General features: G+C 38.3%; 1 protein-coding gene across 1 annotated transcript in view; it reads right to left on the bottom strand.

The window, feature by feature from the left end:
• LOC135087039 (kalirin-like) overlaps positions 1–20,721 on the bottom strand; it is a 145,010-nt gene that overhangs the window by 29,767 nt on the left and 94,522 nt on the right. Inside the window, exons 16-20 of the mRNA XM_063981889.1 lie at positions 10,193–10,265; positions 4,032–4,155; positions 2,686–2,811; positions 900–959; positions 653–736 (exon numbers count right to left, since the gene is read on the bottom strand). Of these exons, the coding sequence (XP_063837959.1) occupies positions 653–736; positions 900–959; positions 2,686–2,811; positions 4,032–4,155; positions 10,193–10,265 (467 nt within the window). The remainder of the gene's footprint in view (positions 1–652; positions 737–899; positions 960–2,685; positions 2,812–4,031; positions 4,156–10,192; positions 10,266–20,721) is intronic.

Below are 20,721 nucleotides of genomic sequence, written 5' to 3'. Positions count from 1 at the left end.
ACTTACATTAATACATATAGGCACTCTAATCATGACTCGTAAGCGATTTAATAATACTGAGGTGATTTAATGGTGTTATAGGTAAGCGCGCTGAATGAAATTCAGCAATCATGCGGCGGAAAGCTCGGTTAATGTGTGTGTTGTTTGCGAAGCCGCGGAACGAGTAAAGTCGTGATAGTAAACGCCCGGCACAGAGTGCTGCGAGCGCCGTAAAAAGGCACACCACACTCACCCGAGTCGGAAAGTTCCGAGCGTGCTCGCGACGCCTGCGGCGGGCTATAACGTCGCAAGCTCACTCAAAAGTTATCCCCTACTAACTTGCCCTCATCAACTGGTGAAACCTTCGTGAAGTGTAAGCAGGAAAACTAAGTTTACAGCAGGTATAATACCGCAGTGCAACAATATTAGAAAACTTTTGCATCTAAACAACAAACGTTACGGTACGATAAGACAAAAACGCAAAAACCTTTTTCGAAATACTGGCGACGTTCACACAAACAAAAAAAAAACAAGCAACAAATGTTTGGCTTACGGTATCCGCTGAGACGTACACAATATCAACTGGCAAACGAAAAAGCAATCCGATCTACCACACGCTGAACGAGGTTACAAATCACATGCACACACTACATGCATTATTTTTGAACCGAACCATTTTTTCCTTAACGATTTGCTCTATCTCGGCAATATCGGCCGGGCCGCCGTTACTATCCAAAGCCTCCAGCGATAATGATGCCTGAAAATTGAACCAACATGTCACCTGAGTATCTGTGATACAGCCCTGAGATCCCAGAGTTAGTCACAATTAATATTAGTTAGAAGTCTGAAAATTATTGGTTTTAGGTACGAATAGCAAGTAAATAATTAGGGTTAAATAAAGTTAGTTTTATTCCACTTACTCGTGACGGATTCGATGCCGCAGCTGGTTGCGCGGGGGCCTGGAGGACGGCCTGCGGGTCCTACGAAACAAATAATACATTATTTATGAACATGAAGCTCATGGTCGTCACAATAACTGCGTAATAATGAGTGACACTATCCCAGAAGAGTTAACCTAGACCTTGGGGTAACATGATGTCGAAAGATTTAAACGCATAATGTAGAAACACGAAGTGGAAATATAAAAGAGCATTGTCATGCCAGCAGGCCACGACGGCGGGAGAGGCAATCAGACATGTGAATGAGTCGTTAATCTGTGACTGGTGACGAGCTGACGTAACCCGCGCCCGTGCCATCACTCGCTCGTAACGAACTACGGCAACCAGGAAAGCCTATTTACCCCTCCCTCCTCACCTCCGCGGGTCGTCTTGACGCCTCGGGCGGACTACAAACTCACTCTCTCAAATATTATGTCGGACAAATTGGATCAACTTAAGAGTCATTATTTGGATACATTGTAAAGTTGATCTTATCTCTTCACGTTCAGAAGTACATATTTCCCTCTTGTTAGAGAAACGAGTGACAAGAATATTTAAAGAACATCTTTTTGACTCGAAATTTTGTTTTTAATTAGACTCAGCATACATTAGGACTTCGAGTTTACAATGACCCCCAATTTAGCATAACTTTATTTGTTCTGTATGACATATCTGGAATCTTCAATAAATGTGCCTCAGGGTTGTTTGATTTGGTCAAAGCTTTAATTCACGTGGCTCGTAAATCGAGCCAGTCAATAACTTCCACTACACTGAACGGGTCGGGGAGAAACTCATATCGGGTATTATTGCGTTCTTCAAGATATCTATATATATAAAAGAAAGTCGTGTTAGTTACTCCACTTATAACTCAAGAACGGCTGAACCGATTTAGCTGAAAATTGTCAGGGAGGTAGTTTAGAGCCAGGAGAAGGACATAGGATACTTTTTATCCCGTTTGAAATTAAAAAAAAAGTCTGCTTATTTATTGCCATTAAGGCGGAACAAAGTTCGCCGGGTCAGCTAGTTAATAATAAACTAACACAGCAGTAGGTATTTGGATTAAGTTGGTTTCGTTAACTCAAGTATTGGTTTAATACGTATTGAAAAGGACTAAAAGTACTTTATAGTAATACCTTGTATAAAATTGATACATTCGTCAGGTTAGATGTTAAGCCCATTCAAGAACGTATGATATTTTGGGCAACGTGGCTAGAGCGCGATCACAGTTTTGTGGCTTACAACTTTGTACGTGCGCTCTTGCCAACTCTGTAGTGGAGCAACAAAAACTGCTAATTAGAATTTAAATGGTGTCATTTCGTGGGAACACTCCGGTCACCTAAACTAAAAGTTCGTGTAAATAAAAAAAGTTTTATCGGTCGACTGCAACCATTACAAGCCTCGCAGCACCTGTGCTGCTCTCGCTCGATATCTACTGTATACTTAACGGCTGTAAAGTCATGACTGAGATTTTCTTTGTTCAGGACAGCATATCTAGGGGTACAGTCAACACCACATCACGCAGCGTACGGGACTATTCCCACCTCTCGATCCCACCGTTGCAACTCCTGTGTAGCCACGATCTACAGCTTGACCGCCAATAAAAACCAAACCAGTGAAGGTCAAGTTTGTCCCGAGAGAAAGTTAAAATGTCACTGAACCCGCAACGAAATTAATCAGAATAATATAGGAGGAGTTCGAAGTTAAGATTTGACATCACGCAGCATGTTATCATTGTAATATAGCACTTATTACGTGTTCATAAGCTTACCTGTATGGGCTTCATGGGCGGCGGCAGCTCGAGCGCGGCGGCGTCGTCTTCCACCTCCTCTAGCGCGGCGGCAGCGTTGTGGCTGCCCTCGCCTTCATCGGCGCGCTCGCCGTCGGTGTAGCCCAACTGTTATGCAAACAATACATTCAATTCCCTTGAAAACTCACAAAAAGAAACTATCGCGTCGTCGACCAATTTTTTTCCACTGCTGGACAAAATACCCGTCCCGCACACCTCGAATCTAGGTGGTGACTACCTTTACCAGATCGTCCGGTCCACAGATACACTTTTGCCTGCCTACACTACGTTTTCATTAAAATAGTCAAGAGATTGAAGTAGCGTTCCTCGAAACTCGAATTAGCAGTCTGACACAGACGTTGGTCTATTATCGCCTTATATCCTTTTATTAAAATAAGTAATTAGTCGGTAGACTTAGTGAAATAAATAAACATAATTTTGCTGCTAAATTTTGAATACATGTTTACATGTTAATTAACTAGCAACCATCATCATGTTATACTTAACTTACGACATAATCTAAGTAAAGCGAAGTAAAATACTTTAGCAATTTCAAATTCATCTGCTCAAGTGTTGTCTAAAATGTTGTAAATTGTTACGAGTTCTAATTAAGTTTGAGAGTGAGAAACGTCAGAATATAGGTCACTGTTAGATGGTACTGCACTTAAAAAAATTTAAAGCGGAGCGCGAGGCGATGTACGAGTAACATAATTTACAAAGTGAACAGCACTTTTAAAGTTCTAAGCGCTGCAAAGACAAAACATTGACGAACCTCTTGTAATTTATTTACATTAAAATTAATAATAATTTCATATGAAGGTCCTGGTCGGAAAAACCAGACGAAATGTATACTTAATTAGCCGTTGCTACGCCGGTGTACATTTCAACTTGTTATGGAAATACTTTCGCTCATCACGAGGGAAGATCATCTATTCAAAATGAAACGTCAATCAATCGGTGTATGAGTATCGCTTTCCATTTGTTATACGAGTTTCAGAGTAGGTATAAGGTAACTTCTCTATGATTAGCGTCTATAAACTGGTTCATTATTAGTATCATTGCATACGCCCGTATTCACAAACGATGCTTGTTTAAGTGAAGCAGCAAATCGAACGCACAGCGTTGAATAGAGCTCTGTGATTGGTTCGTGTGTCACCCTGTGCGTCCACGCGCACTGTAAGACCTGTGAGTAATGTTTGTGAATACGGGCGATAGACTCGTAAATTGGTATTGTCTATAAGTCGTGTGCTGATCGAATGTACCTAGTCAGTATAAAAATGACGGTCCTACGAGCTAAAGTCAAAGGCAGCGAATGTATGATTCCTTACCTTAAGCTTTCTGTCTGATGGTATTTTCTTGAGTGATGGTTTGTCCGCCGTAGCCGGGGACTGAGCTCCACTTGGAGCTTTTTCCTTTCCCTGGGAAGGTTTCCGGAGGCCCAGCCAGCGCCGCCTAAAGAAAAATAGAAAATTAAAATGTATCTTTTTTTGAAACTATAGCAACTTCAAAATTAATTGACTGTTAAACATTCGTCAGAATGTATTCACTGTAGTCCACATCTTCTTTGTATTTGGTTTGAAAAAAAAAAATTCATTGTCAACATTACTCGAAGTGGTATCACAGAATAATAATAAGTACTACCAGGCCTGTTCATCTCCGCGAGTTTACATCGAAAACAAAACACGCACGATTGCCCCCTACAAGAGTACTATTCGACAAGGCCTCACATACGAGCGAACATTGACTCACGCACGCGTATTCTTGTGTATGATGGAAAAAAATAAAGAAAATGGTGTACTAAATACTGTGCAGTATTTAACTGCCTAAATAATAATAAAAACACAGAATGTACTTTTTTAAGTTGCCTGAAGACACTGAGAGGTAAATAAGTAGTTAATATTATTCATGATAATTCATGCTAAATCATGTATTTCCTCCGCCATTTTCTGCAGATTGGCACCTCACGTCACATCATTTTACCGAAGTCAGCCTTATAGCTTCGGCGCAGTACCGATCACTGACGTTTGTCAACAAAACTTCTGACAAACTTGCTTGACTCTTGAGACAGGCCAAATTACACCATATTGTAAATGACATTGAGCATACATTTTTTTAAATACCTTCGCGAAGTAAAACTTCTGTACGTAGTACCACAGAATAATAATAAGTACTACGTACAGAAGTTTTACTTCGCGAAGGTATTTAAAAAAATGTATGCTCAATGTCATTAACAATATGGTGTAATTTGGCCTGTCTCAAGAGTCAAGCACCATTTTGTTGACAAACGTCAGTGATCGGCACTGCGCTGCGCCGAAGCTATAGGGCTGACTTCGGTAAAATGATGTGACGTGAGATGCCAAACTGCGGAAAATGGCGGAGGAAATACATGATTTAGCATGAATAATATTAACTACTTATTTACCTCTCAGTGTCTTGAGGCAACTTAAAAAAGTACATTCTGTGTTTTTATTATTATTTAGGCAGTTAAATACTGCACAGTATTTAGTACACCATTTTCTTTATTTTCTTCCATCATACACAAGAATACGCGTGCGTGAGTCAATGTTCGCTCGTATGTGAGGCCTTGTCGAAAAGTATCCTGTACGTGGGCCATCGTGCGTGTTTTGTTTTCGATGTAAACTCGCGGAGATGAACAGGCCTGGTGGTATTATCAAATTGCAATCCCTATTTAACTGGATATTACAACTGGAATACGGTGAACAAAAGAGAACAACAAACGAGAAAAATATTTGCTATTTTTCTATCAGTTTTGCGTCGTAATTGAATTTGCAGTGTATTTGATATTTCATTGTTCGCTTTTGTGTTTTTGTGAGCCGTGCAGCGCTCGCCGCAACCGCACCGCTGGCCATTGAATTAGGGATTAATTGGATTGCGTGCCATTGTGCATAGCAGCCAGGACATCCACAGGCAAGCCTTTCTAATATAAATATCTTCCTAATGAAGTTAGTTCCCCTTAAATTCCTTAGATATCAATATAATATCTTGCTACATTTCGGTACTACAATATTAACGCATTCTCCGATGTTAAACACTGCATAAATTATGATGTCATGCCTGTTACTCCGAGATTTCCCGATGGCAACTATGCTGGTAAACTAATAAAGTAACTCGGGCTCGGTATAAACAGCACAACTGCTATATTATTAATCGAGTTCAGTCACACGACCCCACAATACCGAGCTGTTAGCGTACTACCAGTTGCTTACTATTATAGTGATACAAAAACTAGCGTCGTTTTCGTCTACTACTACTATTTAAGAAAAGTAATTGAATACGTCCTTTGTATGTATGCATTAGCGTTTAATTGTCTATTCGTCAACAGTAGATAGTAACAAATTGCATATCCCACGAAGTAGGTTACTCAAACCCTTTAAGATGAGCTAAGGGTCGTCGCCGCGAGGAGCTGAATACAAATTAAGCGATCAATCAATTCACTTAGGTGGGTTCTATTTCGAGGAGAATGCCAGTCGGCCACTCGGTTTTCCCGAAGCTTTTAGGTACAATACTCGTAATAGAACTCGTAAGGATTCTTAACTTAATGTCTCATATCTATTACAGTAAATGCCCGTTAACGTAAAATTGTGATTAGATAATAAGGAGTTTGAAGAGACTTTCGAGTATCTACATACAAGCTTATTCTGCCACGAATTTTCGTCTGCAAAATACCATGTTTTTATCTGTTAAGAAATGTAATAATAACGCATAATTTTGGATCATTGTAATTTGTACCTTGTTATGAGTGTTAATTAAAGGTTTTTGATCGGGCTTCGCCGTGGCGACCACGAATGACAGTGTACTACAGTTTCACTGCGTAATCAGATACATAAACCACATTGGCCGATGTATAGCGCTAACACTAAGAGGGTAGGGTTAGCAACTTAACAGAGTAATTATAATTAGACTAGAAGTATAAATTAAACTGAAGGACATATTCAGCATTAAGATCATAGATATCTTCGTGATTTGTATTGTAGATAAGGCTTGTTGTAATATTCAGAGGCCATAAATCCGAAAAATTGATGTCCTTAACAACTTAGCGTGCTTACTTATCGATCTAAGGACCTGTATAAATCAAAGTTCAAGCAGACTAACTCTGCAATTGCAATAATGCACGTACATTTCCAGAACGATTAGCGAGCATTTAGTAGGGGTTCCAATTAACAATTGCAACTGGTGTAAACGCTAAGCTTGGGGGCAAAGGGAACTCGGCGGTACACAGACACTTCCGAGCATCAATAAAGCCGAGTCAGACGTACGCAATCCCGCCATTTGCCGTGTTCCGTTCGCTTGGCAAAAGTAAGCGGACTGCGGAACTGTTTGCGTCAAGGACAATTGAGACAAACCAAAACACTACAGTAAATTCAAAAGCAAGATTTCGAGTATCTTTTACTTGTATGTTTTCAAAAATCTTTGTAACTCAGTTCAGAATACTATAGGTAAGTGTCTGACGCTTTGTTACAAAATTATAATGATTTAATGAGAGACTAAAACGGGATCATTTTTTCACATTCTTTTACCTTTTCCCTACGGGTCTTCCTCCTTCGAACAAGAGTATTACATTGGTGTAATTGAGTCATATAATAACCAACTTGAAAGATAAAATAACATACTCTTAGTAACTCTAGCATACCTTACAACGAAAAGCAAGAGATTACAATTAATTTAGTTTTTATCTTAGATGTAGAGACAAGTAATCGGTCGTCATCGAGCCAAGGACCCGCCACCGCATTGCGGTCGGTCGGTAACAAAAACACTTATAATGAATCGTCCGCCGGCCGGCCGCGCATGTTGCGTAACAAACAAAAACAAACCAGACTTACTTCGAGAAAACCACTTGACTCCACATAATTATTGAAACTACGAAACTGACTAGCACAGTTGTTGCTCCACATCACTCAAACTCGCAGCTCGCTGGACGGACGGCGTGAGCGCTCGCACCTCCAGCTTGCAAATAAATACGCTGCACAAATACTGTTATCTGTTATCTACGTCGAAGGAGCTAATAATTGAGTTGTAGTAGAGCGATATCGTTGCTAAGATTACAGTGATAATTTGAATATGGCAACACGCAAACGCGACATAAAAATGTAGGTGATACACAAAGTATGAGTTCCCAATTATACGGCGATAGGAGATCGATGGCCCAGTCTGCCGCGGGCAAACGGCACGAGCGACAAAACGGTGACAGACAGCTTAACGGGAGAAGACGTAAAATACACTCAATAAAATTATTGCGTAATAGAGCTGTTTGAGTCTGAAAATTTTAATTGGCTGAAATAAAATAAACGTTGGAATTTTAATCTAAAGTTGTTAGCTTATCAGAAATCAATGATTGTAATGATTGGATGACGTAATTACATAGAAAGTTACAGATATCAGAAAATTTGGTATTTAGTAGACATTAGCTAAACAGATTATTTGGTTACAAGTCATGAATATAAAAGCTGTCGTAAGTTTATAAAGTGTTATATTGTTTTAAGAAACTTTAAAGATTCTGGCTTGAAAATCAACAAACAGTATCGTAGGTAGGTACGTGTACTACATGTTAGTTAAACTAAGTAGGTATTAAATAAGAAAAAACGTAACTACTCTAAATAAAATCAGATCGAAATTAAACTAAATAATAAGCGAATTCCATGTGGAGTGTCACAGTCGTTGGTTGATATTTAGTCACACCTAAACTTTTTCCACTACAAGAAAAAACGTTTTTTTTTTGTTTTACAAATCTTTTTGCACACCGTACATGACCATGAATGCTTCACTTTTTATATGGTCGTAAATTTGAATGGAACTGCGTAGGTTTTCCTCAAGCATACGAACAATTTGGTATTGTTCAACGCAACACTCATAGTGATTGAGGACTGAGGAGACGTGAGGTGCTATGAGACCTGATGAAGCGGCAGCAGCCGTCCGCGCCGCAGGGCGCTCGCGCGTGCCTCTCCCGCTGCATGCCGAACTGCGCGTGCGACCCGCCCGACCGACGACTGACTGCTTATCGCGCACAAATTAAATATAACACAAGAATCAAGATAAAAAACATGACTAACGATACGACAAATCGCCTCCAAGATATGAGATAACGAAATTGTTTTTGCTTGTTGCACATTACATAATGATGTGCAATCGGCACAGGTATTCTTGTTCTCGTTTCAGTACTAATATTTGTTTGAAGCAACGTGCACAGATAAAACTGTTTTAAATAGATCTATTTATGAAGGACGGAAGGTTATTGAATATTTATTTCATCTAAAGCGAGAGACGCAATTGAGCTTTTACTGGTCGAAAATACAATTCTTCTTTATGTAAATAACTAAAATATTAAAGTTCATCATTCAGGTGTAATATTTTATGTGTGTGTGTGTGTGTGTAATACGCAGTACAGGGCGGCGGCACATCAAGCATCACACTTTAGCATATTATAGTCTAATGTATATGTCGCAGTCAGATTGTATAATCCGCTGTTTTACATTACAGCTAGGCATTTTGCATTACAGCTCTGTTTTGTAATACGACGGATTAACGTTTAGCCGGATTGAATACGGCTGAATGAAAATCCGCCGGAATGTATTCGGCGCCAAACGTTCTTCAATACAGCTAGCCGTAATGTAAAACAGCGTGTCATTACCCGCCGCTTTGACAGTTTTTAGTTCCTATTTTCAATACCGTGGCGCTGCCGGACAAAGTGGCTATGGATTCTGGTGTTCGGCGGAATCCTACACAATATTATTAGTGTAAAAATATGAAATCATGGCTGTGGCCGGTGAAGATAATTTTATCTTAAAGAAAAATAACCCAGAAAAAATGACTAAAACTTTATAGTTTTGAGTTACCTGTTCCCTTTGATCATTTTTAATGTCTAAAAAAGACTAAAGCCAAATATCTAATTAATTCTTAAAATGTTTAGAAAAGTCTAATTGTTTTGAGTTACTTTTTTTTAGATGGCTATCCCTTGTGATTTATAAATAAGTAAAAAAAATACTGAAGCCAAATATATTATTTAGTATACAGTAACGAAGGTAATAATTCTTAAAATCTGTCTTATTAAAATTTATTTTCATTAAACATTGTTTTATCTTGTAAGTATGGTCACCCTACAATCTGTAGTAGTACGATGCGGCTAAACGTGGGCCGCCGTATTGAAGAACGTATCGCAATGACAATCCGCCTAAACGTTGAACCGCCGTATTACAAAACAGAGCTGTAATGTAAAATGCCTAGTGGTAATGTAAAACGGCGGATTATACAATCCGACTGCGACATATACACACTTGTGATAAATTCTATTTTCCAACAAAAACGAAATTGTGATCTGCTGCCGACTGTACGTACATAGACCAAACTGTAGCTGGGTTGCACCATTTTACTTTAACTAACAAACGTCAAACTCCTTACAAAAACACCGATTAACGTCAAAGTTACGGTCAAAGTTAGGTGGTGCAACTCAGCCTTAATGTAAATAGAGACTTACGAGCTGAAGCCCCGGCGTTGCTTTCCCGGGCTCGCCACAGTGACACTCGCGCCCGGGTCCGAGTTGGATGCGTCTGCACAAAAAGAAACAATACGTTAATGCCTACGATACTTCTCAACAACCACATACTAAGCTAGTCTGTTTATCTTTTATGCTAGGCACAGGGAAATGTGGATCAAAGAGCTGTATATTTTGTACCGCTGCAATTAAGAACACACATGGCAGGCTTTTGTTCTCGTCACCTAGATTTTACATGACACGACATCCAATTACATCCTGACACCAGATAAATAAAAGCGTCCATCTAAAACCCTATTGAATAGACAGCAGATAGGTTTTATTGAAAAGCTTTTCATAGCACGTTAAATAAAGCGGATTCCGACGAGGATAGAATAAACGAGATATCTACAGGAATGGCCAGAGCTAGAGCTACTCGTACATATAGGGCAGGATACTGAATCGCACTCTTTTTTCAGATTGACCAAAATAACAGCACCCTTCACGTACAGCCAAGTATAAAAATATAGGGTACATCATTTCGTCGTTGAATGAGGTCAGTATGGCTTAAAGTTGAAAATATTTTTTCTCCTCTTCGTTGCCCTACTATTCCCACCTCTATAAAAGAGGATAGAAACCACAGCCGCATGAAAATCAACGAGTCGAGCCGAGAAGAATGGAGCGGAAACAGGCGGAAATACGGCCGTCGAGCGCTGTCAATGCCGCGAAGGTGCGCGGAGTTTACGTCTACTAATTGGATATTTCGCGCTGGAAATTGCGGAGCATCACCGCTGAAACTTCATAATTTTATAATTCATGCCAAAAAATGCAGCAACGTAATTCCAGTTAAGCTAAATTAAATTATCATTCTCAAACTCACAAAATCGTTCACGCAAGACTAGGGTTTCTGATTTCTCGACCTATTTTTTTTCTCGAGTTTCGAGAATTCTCGAGGCCAAAGTCTCGAGTTTTCTCGGGTCTCGAGTCTTTTAATAAAAACTGCTGAAATCGGTTGAAATTTAATAAAAACACAGGTTTTTTTAATCTAATATACCTACTTTTATGCACAACAATCAATATTAGAATTTAGTACCACTTATTTTGGTAAGGAAATAAACAAAAAATAAAATCTTCTTTCATAATAATTATTTAATAATAATCATAACAAAAGTCATAAAGTCGCGTGTACTTTAAGGATAAATAACAATAAAAATCTGGAGCTACAATTGAATCACTTGTTTTCTAAAGAACACAAGTCCAAATAGCAAAATTACGATAAATAAATAAATAAATTTTCATTTTTTTTAAACTTTAGTCGATACTACGCTTCCACGCAATCTATGCACATGTCGTGGCAGCTTTTAATTAAGGCTACACTATAAACACGTACTGTTTTCAATGTTTTTTCCAGTTAATTGTGTATGTCTTATTAGCTGTCCTTAAATAAATAAATAAATAGTATTTTTTATGAACAAAAAAACTTTTTAATTATTTTTTAAATTTCTTACAGATAACGACTTGAATAAACTTTACGAGGAGGCACGAGTACCTAACCTAACGTCTGTTAGGTAAGGTAACTGTCTAGTTAACAAATTTTTCAGTCTTTAAATCAGTCAGATTAAACATACATAATAAATATAGCATACTCGTTGGTGAACATTATTACTTAGTTTCGATTGAGATCATTACTTGCAAATCAAATCAGTTAAAAAATGAAAGACTATGCCAGTCTAAAAGCAACGTTGACCTATTAAATAATAAAAAACTTACTTTTGTCTAAGAAAATAGGCTTTCAAGAATATTAAAGCTTCAAAATCGGAACTCGAGAATTCTCGAGCTCCGGTAATTTTTTTCTCGTCTCGAATGAAGCCAAATTTCTCGAGTTTTCTCGAGTTCGAGAAAGCTCGAGCAGAAACCCTACGCAAGACCCATATCTGAGGGTGCTGCATGCGAGGCTTGTTTAGTCATTAAAATACATTGTAATATTAATTACCTTGTCAAGAGTATGGACTACAGTTTGTAAGGGGATCAGTCTTGACGTCAAAGGAATGCCTAGTTATTTGTCTCCATAATATTTCGTAATAATTAATAAAATAAAATTGCTTGCTAGAGCAAGTAGCACTAATTTTCAAACAAAGTTTTCGTCACTAATTTACCACAAACATAATGTTATAGCAGCGTTTATGTTTACATGTGTGTGAAGTTTTTCAATACAGATCCCGCTAACGTTAAAATCTATTTAAATTTAAGATTCTTGAAACCTGACCCGATAGTTTATATAAAAAAATGTTGCATTTGTTTTGAATATTGTAAAGGTACGAGTAAATGCTTTAGGCCCGATTCGACCAAACTTTTATCCGAGAATAACTCCTGGTATAACTGGCACATTGACAGTTTCAGTATGGGAAATATGTCAAAATGACAAGTTTATTTTTCAGATAAAAGTTATCCGACGATGGTAAAACCAGCCCTTAATTTTATACATAACCTTGGTGTAAGTTTGAAAAGAGACGAAAGCGATAATCCACGTCGAGAAGTGAAACACGATGGCACTAAAGACCACCACATTACTTAGTATACGTGGCGTTCGTGCGCCGTGGTAATACTATTAAGCGAACGATGCACAACACATTAAGTTACGACAAGACGGGATCGCGGCGCAACTTGTTGAGTCGGAAGACCTCTGTTAACAATGTTTGTTTCTCGAGGTTAATTAAAAGCTTTACTAATTACTCACTCGACGTATAATTTAACATTTTAAACCAATAAATACAACGCACTCTACATAATCGACCGATTTTCTTACCCGTGTACAAACTCTTAGAACTTTTTACTAGACAATTTTAACTAATACTCAGCAGTGCACAAGTTTTAAACTTGTCAGGAGTTTCCAACAGTTGACTACTTTTGAATAAACACGTGTACGGAGTTTTGTATCGGAGGTATTAAAATAACTAGCAGCGATTTTGCTATAATTTGTGTGCACTTACATAATGTTTCATGGCTTGTTGAACAACATAAACATTTCTAAAATGATTTTGTGTCATTAATTTAAAAATTGAATGATAACTATTTCCTCAGAAGGTTTTATTTGTTGTTTCTATTTGGTGATGTAGAGGAGGATAGAGGAACGATTAGCTAGTTGTAACGAAGAAATTCATTTCTGAAGACGTGAAGAGTGAGCGGTCTGATCGATTACGCATCAGTAACTAATTGGAGTTGTTATCAGTAGCACGACCGGTTGGTTTGGGTCATTGAGCTATAACTAATGTCCACGCGACGGAAAGGTACAATACAGCACAACAGACTACACATTTTTGTTGCAAAAACGCTCTTATCACAACTGTATAAGATACCATGTTTACCTTGTTGTGCCGTCGTCCGTACGTGACTGCGCGGTGGCGTATTGACAAAGGATTACCGCGGTTAGGACTGATGTATTATTCTGGTTAGGTTACCCCGTTTAAATGATTGCGGCAATCAAATTAAAACTAATTCAAAACATTTAATCAATAATTTACTGGCAGTTTTAAGGTCTAACAGGATTACGTCAATTTACGGTGTAAATTACGGAGTTGTGGCTGTAACTAGGTGTAGTATATGTGATGATACATAGGCATTACCACAGAATAATAATAATAAGTACTACGTACAGAAGTTTTACTTCGCGAAGGTATTTAAAAAAATGTATGCTCAATGTCATTAACAATATGGTGTAATTTAGCCTGTCTCAAGAGTCAAGCACCATTTTGTTGACAAACGTCAGTAATCGGCACTGCGCCGAAGCTATAGGGCTGACTTCGGTAAAATGATGTGACGTGAGGTGCCGAACTGCGGAAAATGGCGGAGGAAATACATGATTTAGCATGAATAATATTAACTACTTATTTACCTCTCAGTGTCTTGAGACAACTTAAAAAAGTACATTATGTGTTTTTATTATTATTTAGGCAGTTAAATACTGCACAGTATTTAGTACACCATTTTCTTTATTTTCTTCCATCATACACAAGAATACGCGTATGTGAGTCAATGTTCGCTCGTATGTGAGGCCTTGTCGAATAGTATCCTGTAGGTGGGCCATCGTGCGTGTTTTGTTTTCGATGTAAACTCGCGGAGATGAACAGGCCTGGTATTACTACCATGCAATATCAGAATATACAAGTATTAGAAGATGATTAAATAACCAATAAGTTTCAATAATTAAGGCAAGACTCATAAAAAATACCGCTCCACTTCCTTGGGTTACATCTTTTTTAAAAAGTAAACGCAGTACGAGCAAGAGGTCAAAATCTTGAAAAGTTCCCCCGTGCGAAGATATAAAAGATAGTAGGGCGGCCATTCATAAAGTTGAGATTTTTTTATCAAGATAATTTAATCGTGCCTAAATGTTACGGAAAAAGGGTGAACCGGCGACCCAAATATAATAAACCCCTGGTAATAAAAGCCTCCTGCAATGAGTCGGAAAATATGACACGTCCCATTTGTATGTACTGTGATGTATTTAGCTCTACCAGAGGTTTATGATTGCATTATGTTGTAATAGACTTACGATGGCAACAAATTGTATGAGTAAGGTTGGGCCGTGTATCAGAGTAACTGCACTCTAGAGTGATTGCAGTGGAAATTGTTCGTAATGAGATTTATAGGCATGCTCCATGAGTTGAAGTAAATAAAGGGAATAAAGTTGTTTAAGCGCAAAGTACGAGCATAATATAAGGCCATTAGTTTACAATTTTATAACATAACATTAAGTATATACTTGCAAACGATTTTAAGACGGTACTCAATACTCTCCCACGTCAATTTAATTGTCTATGTCAAACAAGTCTCTATGAAATAGAATCCTAAAGTTTTTACACCACACTCGACTTTTTTTGCTAGGACAAATCACATTTTAGTACACAAAATGATTCATCTATTGATATTGGATACGACAGATGAGTTAGCTCCGTGGGACGCTGTGCTGTACACAGTTATTTTTTGGTAGAGTGAAGATTAAAAATAATATTCGAGTATTCGAGCACGTGGTGTGCCTAAGGTTGGAAGGCGGCGCGAGCAGGAGCCAGTGTTCCGTGACATCGGGCGCGACTCTCAAACGAAGCCGCCCGCCCTATCGATTCCCTGATTGCTTAAGGGGGAACCGTGAAAATTTAAATACGATCGAAGTCACGGACGTCAGAATATTTTCAGCCAATATCTTAGAACAAATAAAGTAAACTGCTTACATTATCTTAAATCATCTCTCAGAACAAAACTTCGAAGGAAAACTTAAGAAAGTTTTCAATGCTAAAGGTCGATTTAGAAAGCATCTAAGTTTCAAATGCTCTAGAGACTAATCGATTCGTTTCTCCCAACACAGATATTGCATCAAACTATTTCAATAAACACCTGCATGTGTCAAATGTTAAAATTTCAGTTCTTAATAAATAAGTTAGCGGCAGAAGTTAGTAAATTACAGAATAATAGGTACCTCATGAAATTTTCTAATTACAAATGTAACAGACGTACTCGGTTTCTACGGGACTCTAACGGGTAATATTCTGATGAAGTAAGCAAATTGATGATTAATTCTATAGATGTCCATATTGTCCATAGATCTTTACGAAAGGAGAAATAAGAAAACGAAGGCGCGTAATTGCAGGGTCGCAGGCATGTGGCCCAAGTAAAAGCGTGACGACCGCGATCTGTAGCCAATTGATATGGACGTGCGGAAATCCCTTTCTCTATTGTTATTTCCTTGTCATGTTGTATCCGTTTCACACCCATTCAAGATACATTCAGTTCATCCATGTAATAAAAGTCCACTCGACAGCATCGAGACCAATTATTTAACTCGGTTTATTTTTCCAGATGTGTAATGCCTATTTCATAACAAAACCACCGACATTTATATTGTAAACCTGTACAAAGTGGGAAATAAACCACACTTTCTATTAGCGTACCTATAAAGAAGATCTTACCGGCCAGGAGTTTTGCTAACGTTAGATAATAATCTTGGCGCGAATTAGTGAAACCAATCCGCAATAATAACGCGCGCATCTCTGCTTCATTCACTTAGCAAAGCTTTGAGCTTGCTTTTACTGAAAGTTATTAAAATTTTTCTTTATAAGATTTAATGAACTTGCTCATTAAGATATTAACTAAGCTAGCTAGATTTCCAGGTATAAATAACTTATGTTCCTCGCCGTTGTAATGTCGATGTCACATCACAGCACGGCAATGTAGAAATCATTTGACCATGACGTGAATACCGCGACGTGACAATCCGGAATGTATTAATTGAACATCCGAAATATGTCACACATTTGTGGTGTACCAACAAGGTGTCCGGCCGCCACTGGATCGCCGCGGCATGCAATAGATGTCACACTCAATTGAGCCAGCTTTGTGTGCAGCCGCAAACCTAGCATTACGGCGCTATTTTCCACGCGCACTCATATCGTCCGGTTATTTGTCGTTTATTATACTCGAAATAGAATGTGAAAATGCAGGCTCAGTAATTAATATGAGGCTTACTGGTCATCGACCCGGTCGCAATCCATCAGGATTGCATTAGTATATTTGGGAATTCATCGAAATCATTAGAGTAGTAAATGAATGTTAATCCGCTCCGGGATTTAATTAATACATAATCCCCAATGCGAATATTCGCTCATATTTAAATTTGGGTATCTAATTAAATCATAAAAACTCAAAACGTGGGTCAATTGGCAGGAGTGGAGAGGATTCCCCACTCGAGGCTAATACACGATCAATAAGCACATACACCCCCTAGTGAGATGTATCAAGCACCCGCCACTACCGGGAGGGGATTGAGACGGGATTAATTGATGCACCCTCGGCTTCGATAACCTCGGCAAATGTCATCAAATCAATAGTCAATAATACACACTGGTTGATTGCTCTCTGTTTTGTAAATCTTAAGAGGTGTATTTAGGTGAGGTGAATAATTTCCTCATGATATAGTCACTGTATCCACCCTGGCATGGGGTCGAAAAGCCTCTAAGAATGTAATACATAGTTGTAGCATCCTCATTCTTAGAATCGTGGCTAGGGCACGAGACAGTAAACGAGACAATAAAAATTTTACCTCGTTTATATGAGAAAAAGTAGTTGGATATTCCATTAAGATATACGGCGTTGTGCATGCTCTATGGACGATATGTGATATTTACTAGTTTCAAACTAGGGACCGATTGACAAGTCTCTTATTAAAATTACAATAATTACTTATCACAAAATAAGTATGTAGATAGGCATTTCACATGTTATCATAAGCGATAGCTCTACATGTGATAACCAGTAATAAAGTCGATCGAATCCAATCGGCACCTGTGCCTGTCGAAAATGTACATTGTCAGACAAGCGGTGAAAAGTGTTGTCATGTTGACCGCATCAGCAGCCATGACATAAAAGCAGGAACGGACGATGTTGGAAAGTTGTCGGCGTCGACGATTGCCAAATATATATTTTTTTAAATTGTGATTACAGCACACTCCCGCTGTATATGGCGCGAGTAACCCAGTGGCCGAGTGCGGATCACGTGGCGCGTGCGGGCGATCGCTCTTCCCGCACCCGCATACGGCCTATATTGTATTGATATGATCTCAATGAGAGTTCGCCACATCTGTACAGACGCGAAGTTATATTTAAATCGTGGTGTGTACAACGCTCATCTGCAGCAATGTTAAGGTTGAATTCCGGACCGTGTGCGTCACGATTACACCCGTGAGTGTGATGATGCTTGTATCTTCTCCGCTGTACTAGCTCCGTGTTCGTCTATTTTATATTTTTTGTTTATAATGTCACAATTTATGATTCAATGAGGATAAAACGATTTCCATTGAATGGATGGACTGTATGAATTATCAAGATGTTGCGGAAACTACAATTTGAACATGTAAACATTCTTATAAAATATACAAAGTAGATTGATTTAGTAACTAAACGGTTATCGTAAAAAAGATGTTTGATGGAAATGTACACAATGTATGTAAAAGAGAAAACTTTCTTTAATTTAAATTAAATAAATAGTACAGGATCCTGTCCTAATTATCAATCATACCTGCTTACTACAAATGTGATTAGTAGCAAGCCCATAATTCCGGCACGTTGATTGGACTAGCTATTCATGCGAGCCGTATCAACATCCCATTCTGAGATTAGTCTATACAGACGTAAATTGCCACTGACAAATGCGGCTGGGGACTTCAATTACCGCTAAGTATTGATGATGTTGATTAAATGACTTTGGGCATTAGTAAATAGTGACACAATGCGAATTGAACATTTTGGATTTGGATTTTATGTTCTGCCTCTCAGAATTCTCGAGTATTTAACGTTTTGTCCAATCTTTCGATAATGTCGAAAGATCAAGACAACTTAATAGGATATGTCCTTAGCAGTAGTAGGAGTTAGGTGCTGTTGTTTTGAAATTCTATATCATGCTTTTAATTATTACGGAATTGAACTCTGAAAACTGACGCCTTATCTACTTACTAGTAAGAACCGAACGTGACAATAAGTAAGTATGAATTGATACCGATATGTCAGATTTTCTACAGGACCCTTAAAATTAGAAACCAAATAGCTTTCAGCAGAAGTTTGCGTGGGCCAGCCGTCAAAACAGGCGGAGTACGTATATTACGGAGTGCTTCATATTGTTTACAACTAACCAGCAAGCAAAACTAACATTTCCACTACATAATCTCAGACTGTACAAACGATCTCCTCGGTGTTCGCTTATGAGAATATAATAATACCCGCGATGTTTACAATACTGAAACTTTCATAGACATCATCGGAATTTCAACCCGGTTTAATCCTTTGTCTGGTAAACACTTGAAATAATACTTACAAAGGATATGTGAAATCTACGTTTTAGTTTATAAATAGCTTTTAACGCAAACATGAAAAGACATTTGACGCGGAAAAGACTGTGACGTGTATCTTGTCTTATATTATTAAAATAGATTCAACTGTAGTAGTAAGGAGATAAAATTGTTTGTATTAATGTTTTAGGAGGCAAAAATCTTCCACACAGCACAGTAATTAATTGAGCCTAACACTAAGCAGAGCCTGCACTGTAGCTATTCAATGTTTCAGCATACAGAAACATTAATAGACACGCGAGACGAACGTGTAAAAAGTCGTAACATTTCTACCCAAACCCGCGACCTCTGGTTTAGCGTCTGCGACACAAAACCACTGACGCAAAATGAATGTCAATATTTAGTCATAAATTCGACTTATTTGTTAGTTCTTCTTTATATTGGATGATCAAGTCGTATGAAAACCCTTTTAATACAGCAACTACATTGTACAAACTTTTAAATTAGCAAGTACGAGCCTCTATGAGTACAATGTCGACATTGTATTCTTACGTACAAATAAGCTACAACCGTACTCTTTACGGTAGAAGCCTTGTTGCGAGAAAGCTTTCTAAAAATGAATGTGTGATTGTATTTTTTGTCTTTATGGGCCTTATTACGAAAAGTTAATCCCGGGATGAACACTGGTTCACTGGTTCAAAATGACATTTCCATACTAAATGTCAATTGAAACTAGAGTTCTAATAGAGACTTAACTTTTTGCAATAAGTAGGTAGGTTTGTACTAAGTATTTAATATGTTAGTGTGGTTATTGTTTTATTTAAACAAAAATCATTGCATTTTTTCGACACTCAATCGGAAAGGCGATATAGGCCGCCCTTTGCAACTAGGGTTTGTACCCGGGTAATCCCGGAACCGAAAGAACCGGGAAAACCCGGGTTTTTTCGACAGCTTAAGAACCGGGTTTTAAAAATTCAAAACCCGGTTCTTTCGGTACTTTCGGGTTTTGCATATTTATCTAAAAATCTGTTATAGGTATTAGGCATGAGTTGTAACAAAAACATTGCGAACGTATAGAGAACCTAAAGATATCAGATTAGCTACTAATAAAGATTACCTACTTATTGGTTTTGTATTTTGTTTTTTTTATGAGATATGTAAATATTTTAAGCATTTTTCTTACAATTTTTTAAAATCACTGGCATATTTTTGTTTGCGCTTACGCTGCGACAGGTTATACAGAAGATTGACGAGTATAACTTGCCAATATGCTTGGCGTTCGTAGACTATGAGAAGGTCTTCGATTCGTTCGGGTCTTGGGCAGTGCTTACAGTCTCTTCAGCGGTCCCGTATTGACTATCGGTATATCGAGGTGCTGAAGTGCTTGTACAAAAACGCCACCATGTCGGTCCGAGTACAGGAGCAGAGCACGAGGACGATTCCTCTGCAGTGAGGCGTTAGGCAGGGAGATGTTATATCTCCTAAACTGTTCACCACTGCATTGGAAGACGCTTTCAAACTCCTTGAATGGAAAGGATTCGGCATAAACATTAATGGCGAGTACATCACACACCTTCGGTTTGCCCACGATACTGATTGTGGTCATGGCAGAATCGTTGTAAGATCTTGGCACAATGCTCAAAGACCTTAATCGAGTTTCCTAACAGGTAGGCCTGAGGATGAATATGGACAAAACAA

Source organism: Ostrinia nubilalis, chromosome Z (genome assembly GCF_963855985.1).
Source record: "Ostrinia nubilalis chromosome Z, ilOstNubi1.1, whole genome shotgun sequence".
NCBI classification, from domain to species: Eukaryota; Metazoa; Arthropoda; class Insecta; order Lepidoptera; family Crambidae; genus Ostrinia; species Ostrinia nubilalis.
The sequence above is the reverse complement of the archived record's forward strand: the minus strand, read 5'-3'. Positions and strand labels throughout refer to the sequence as shown.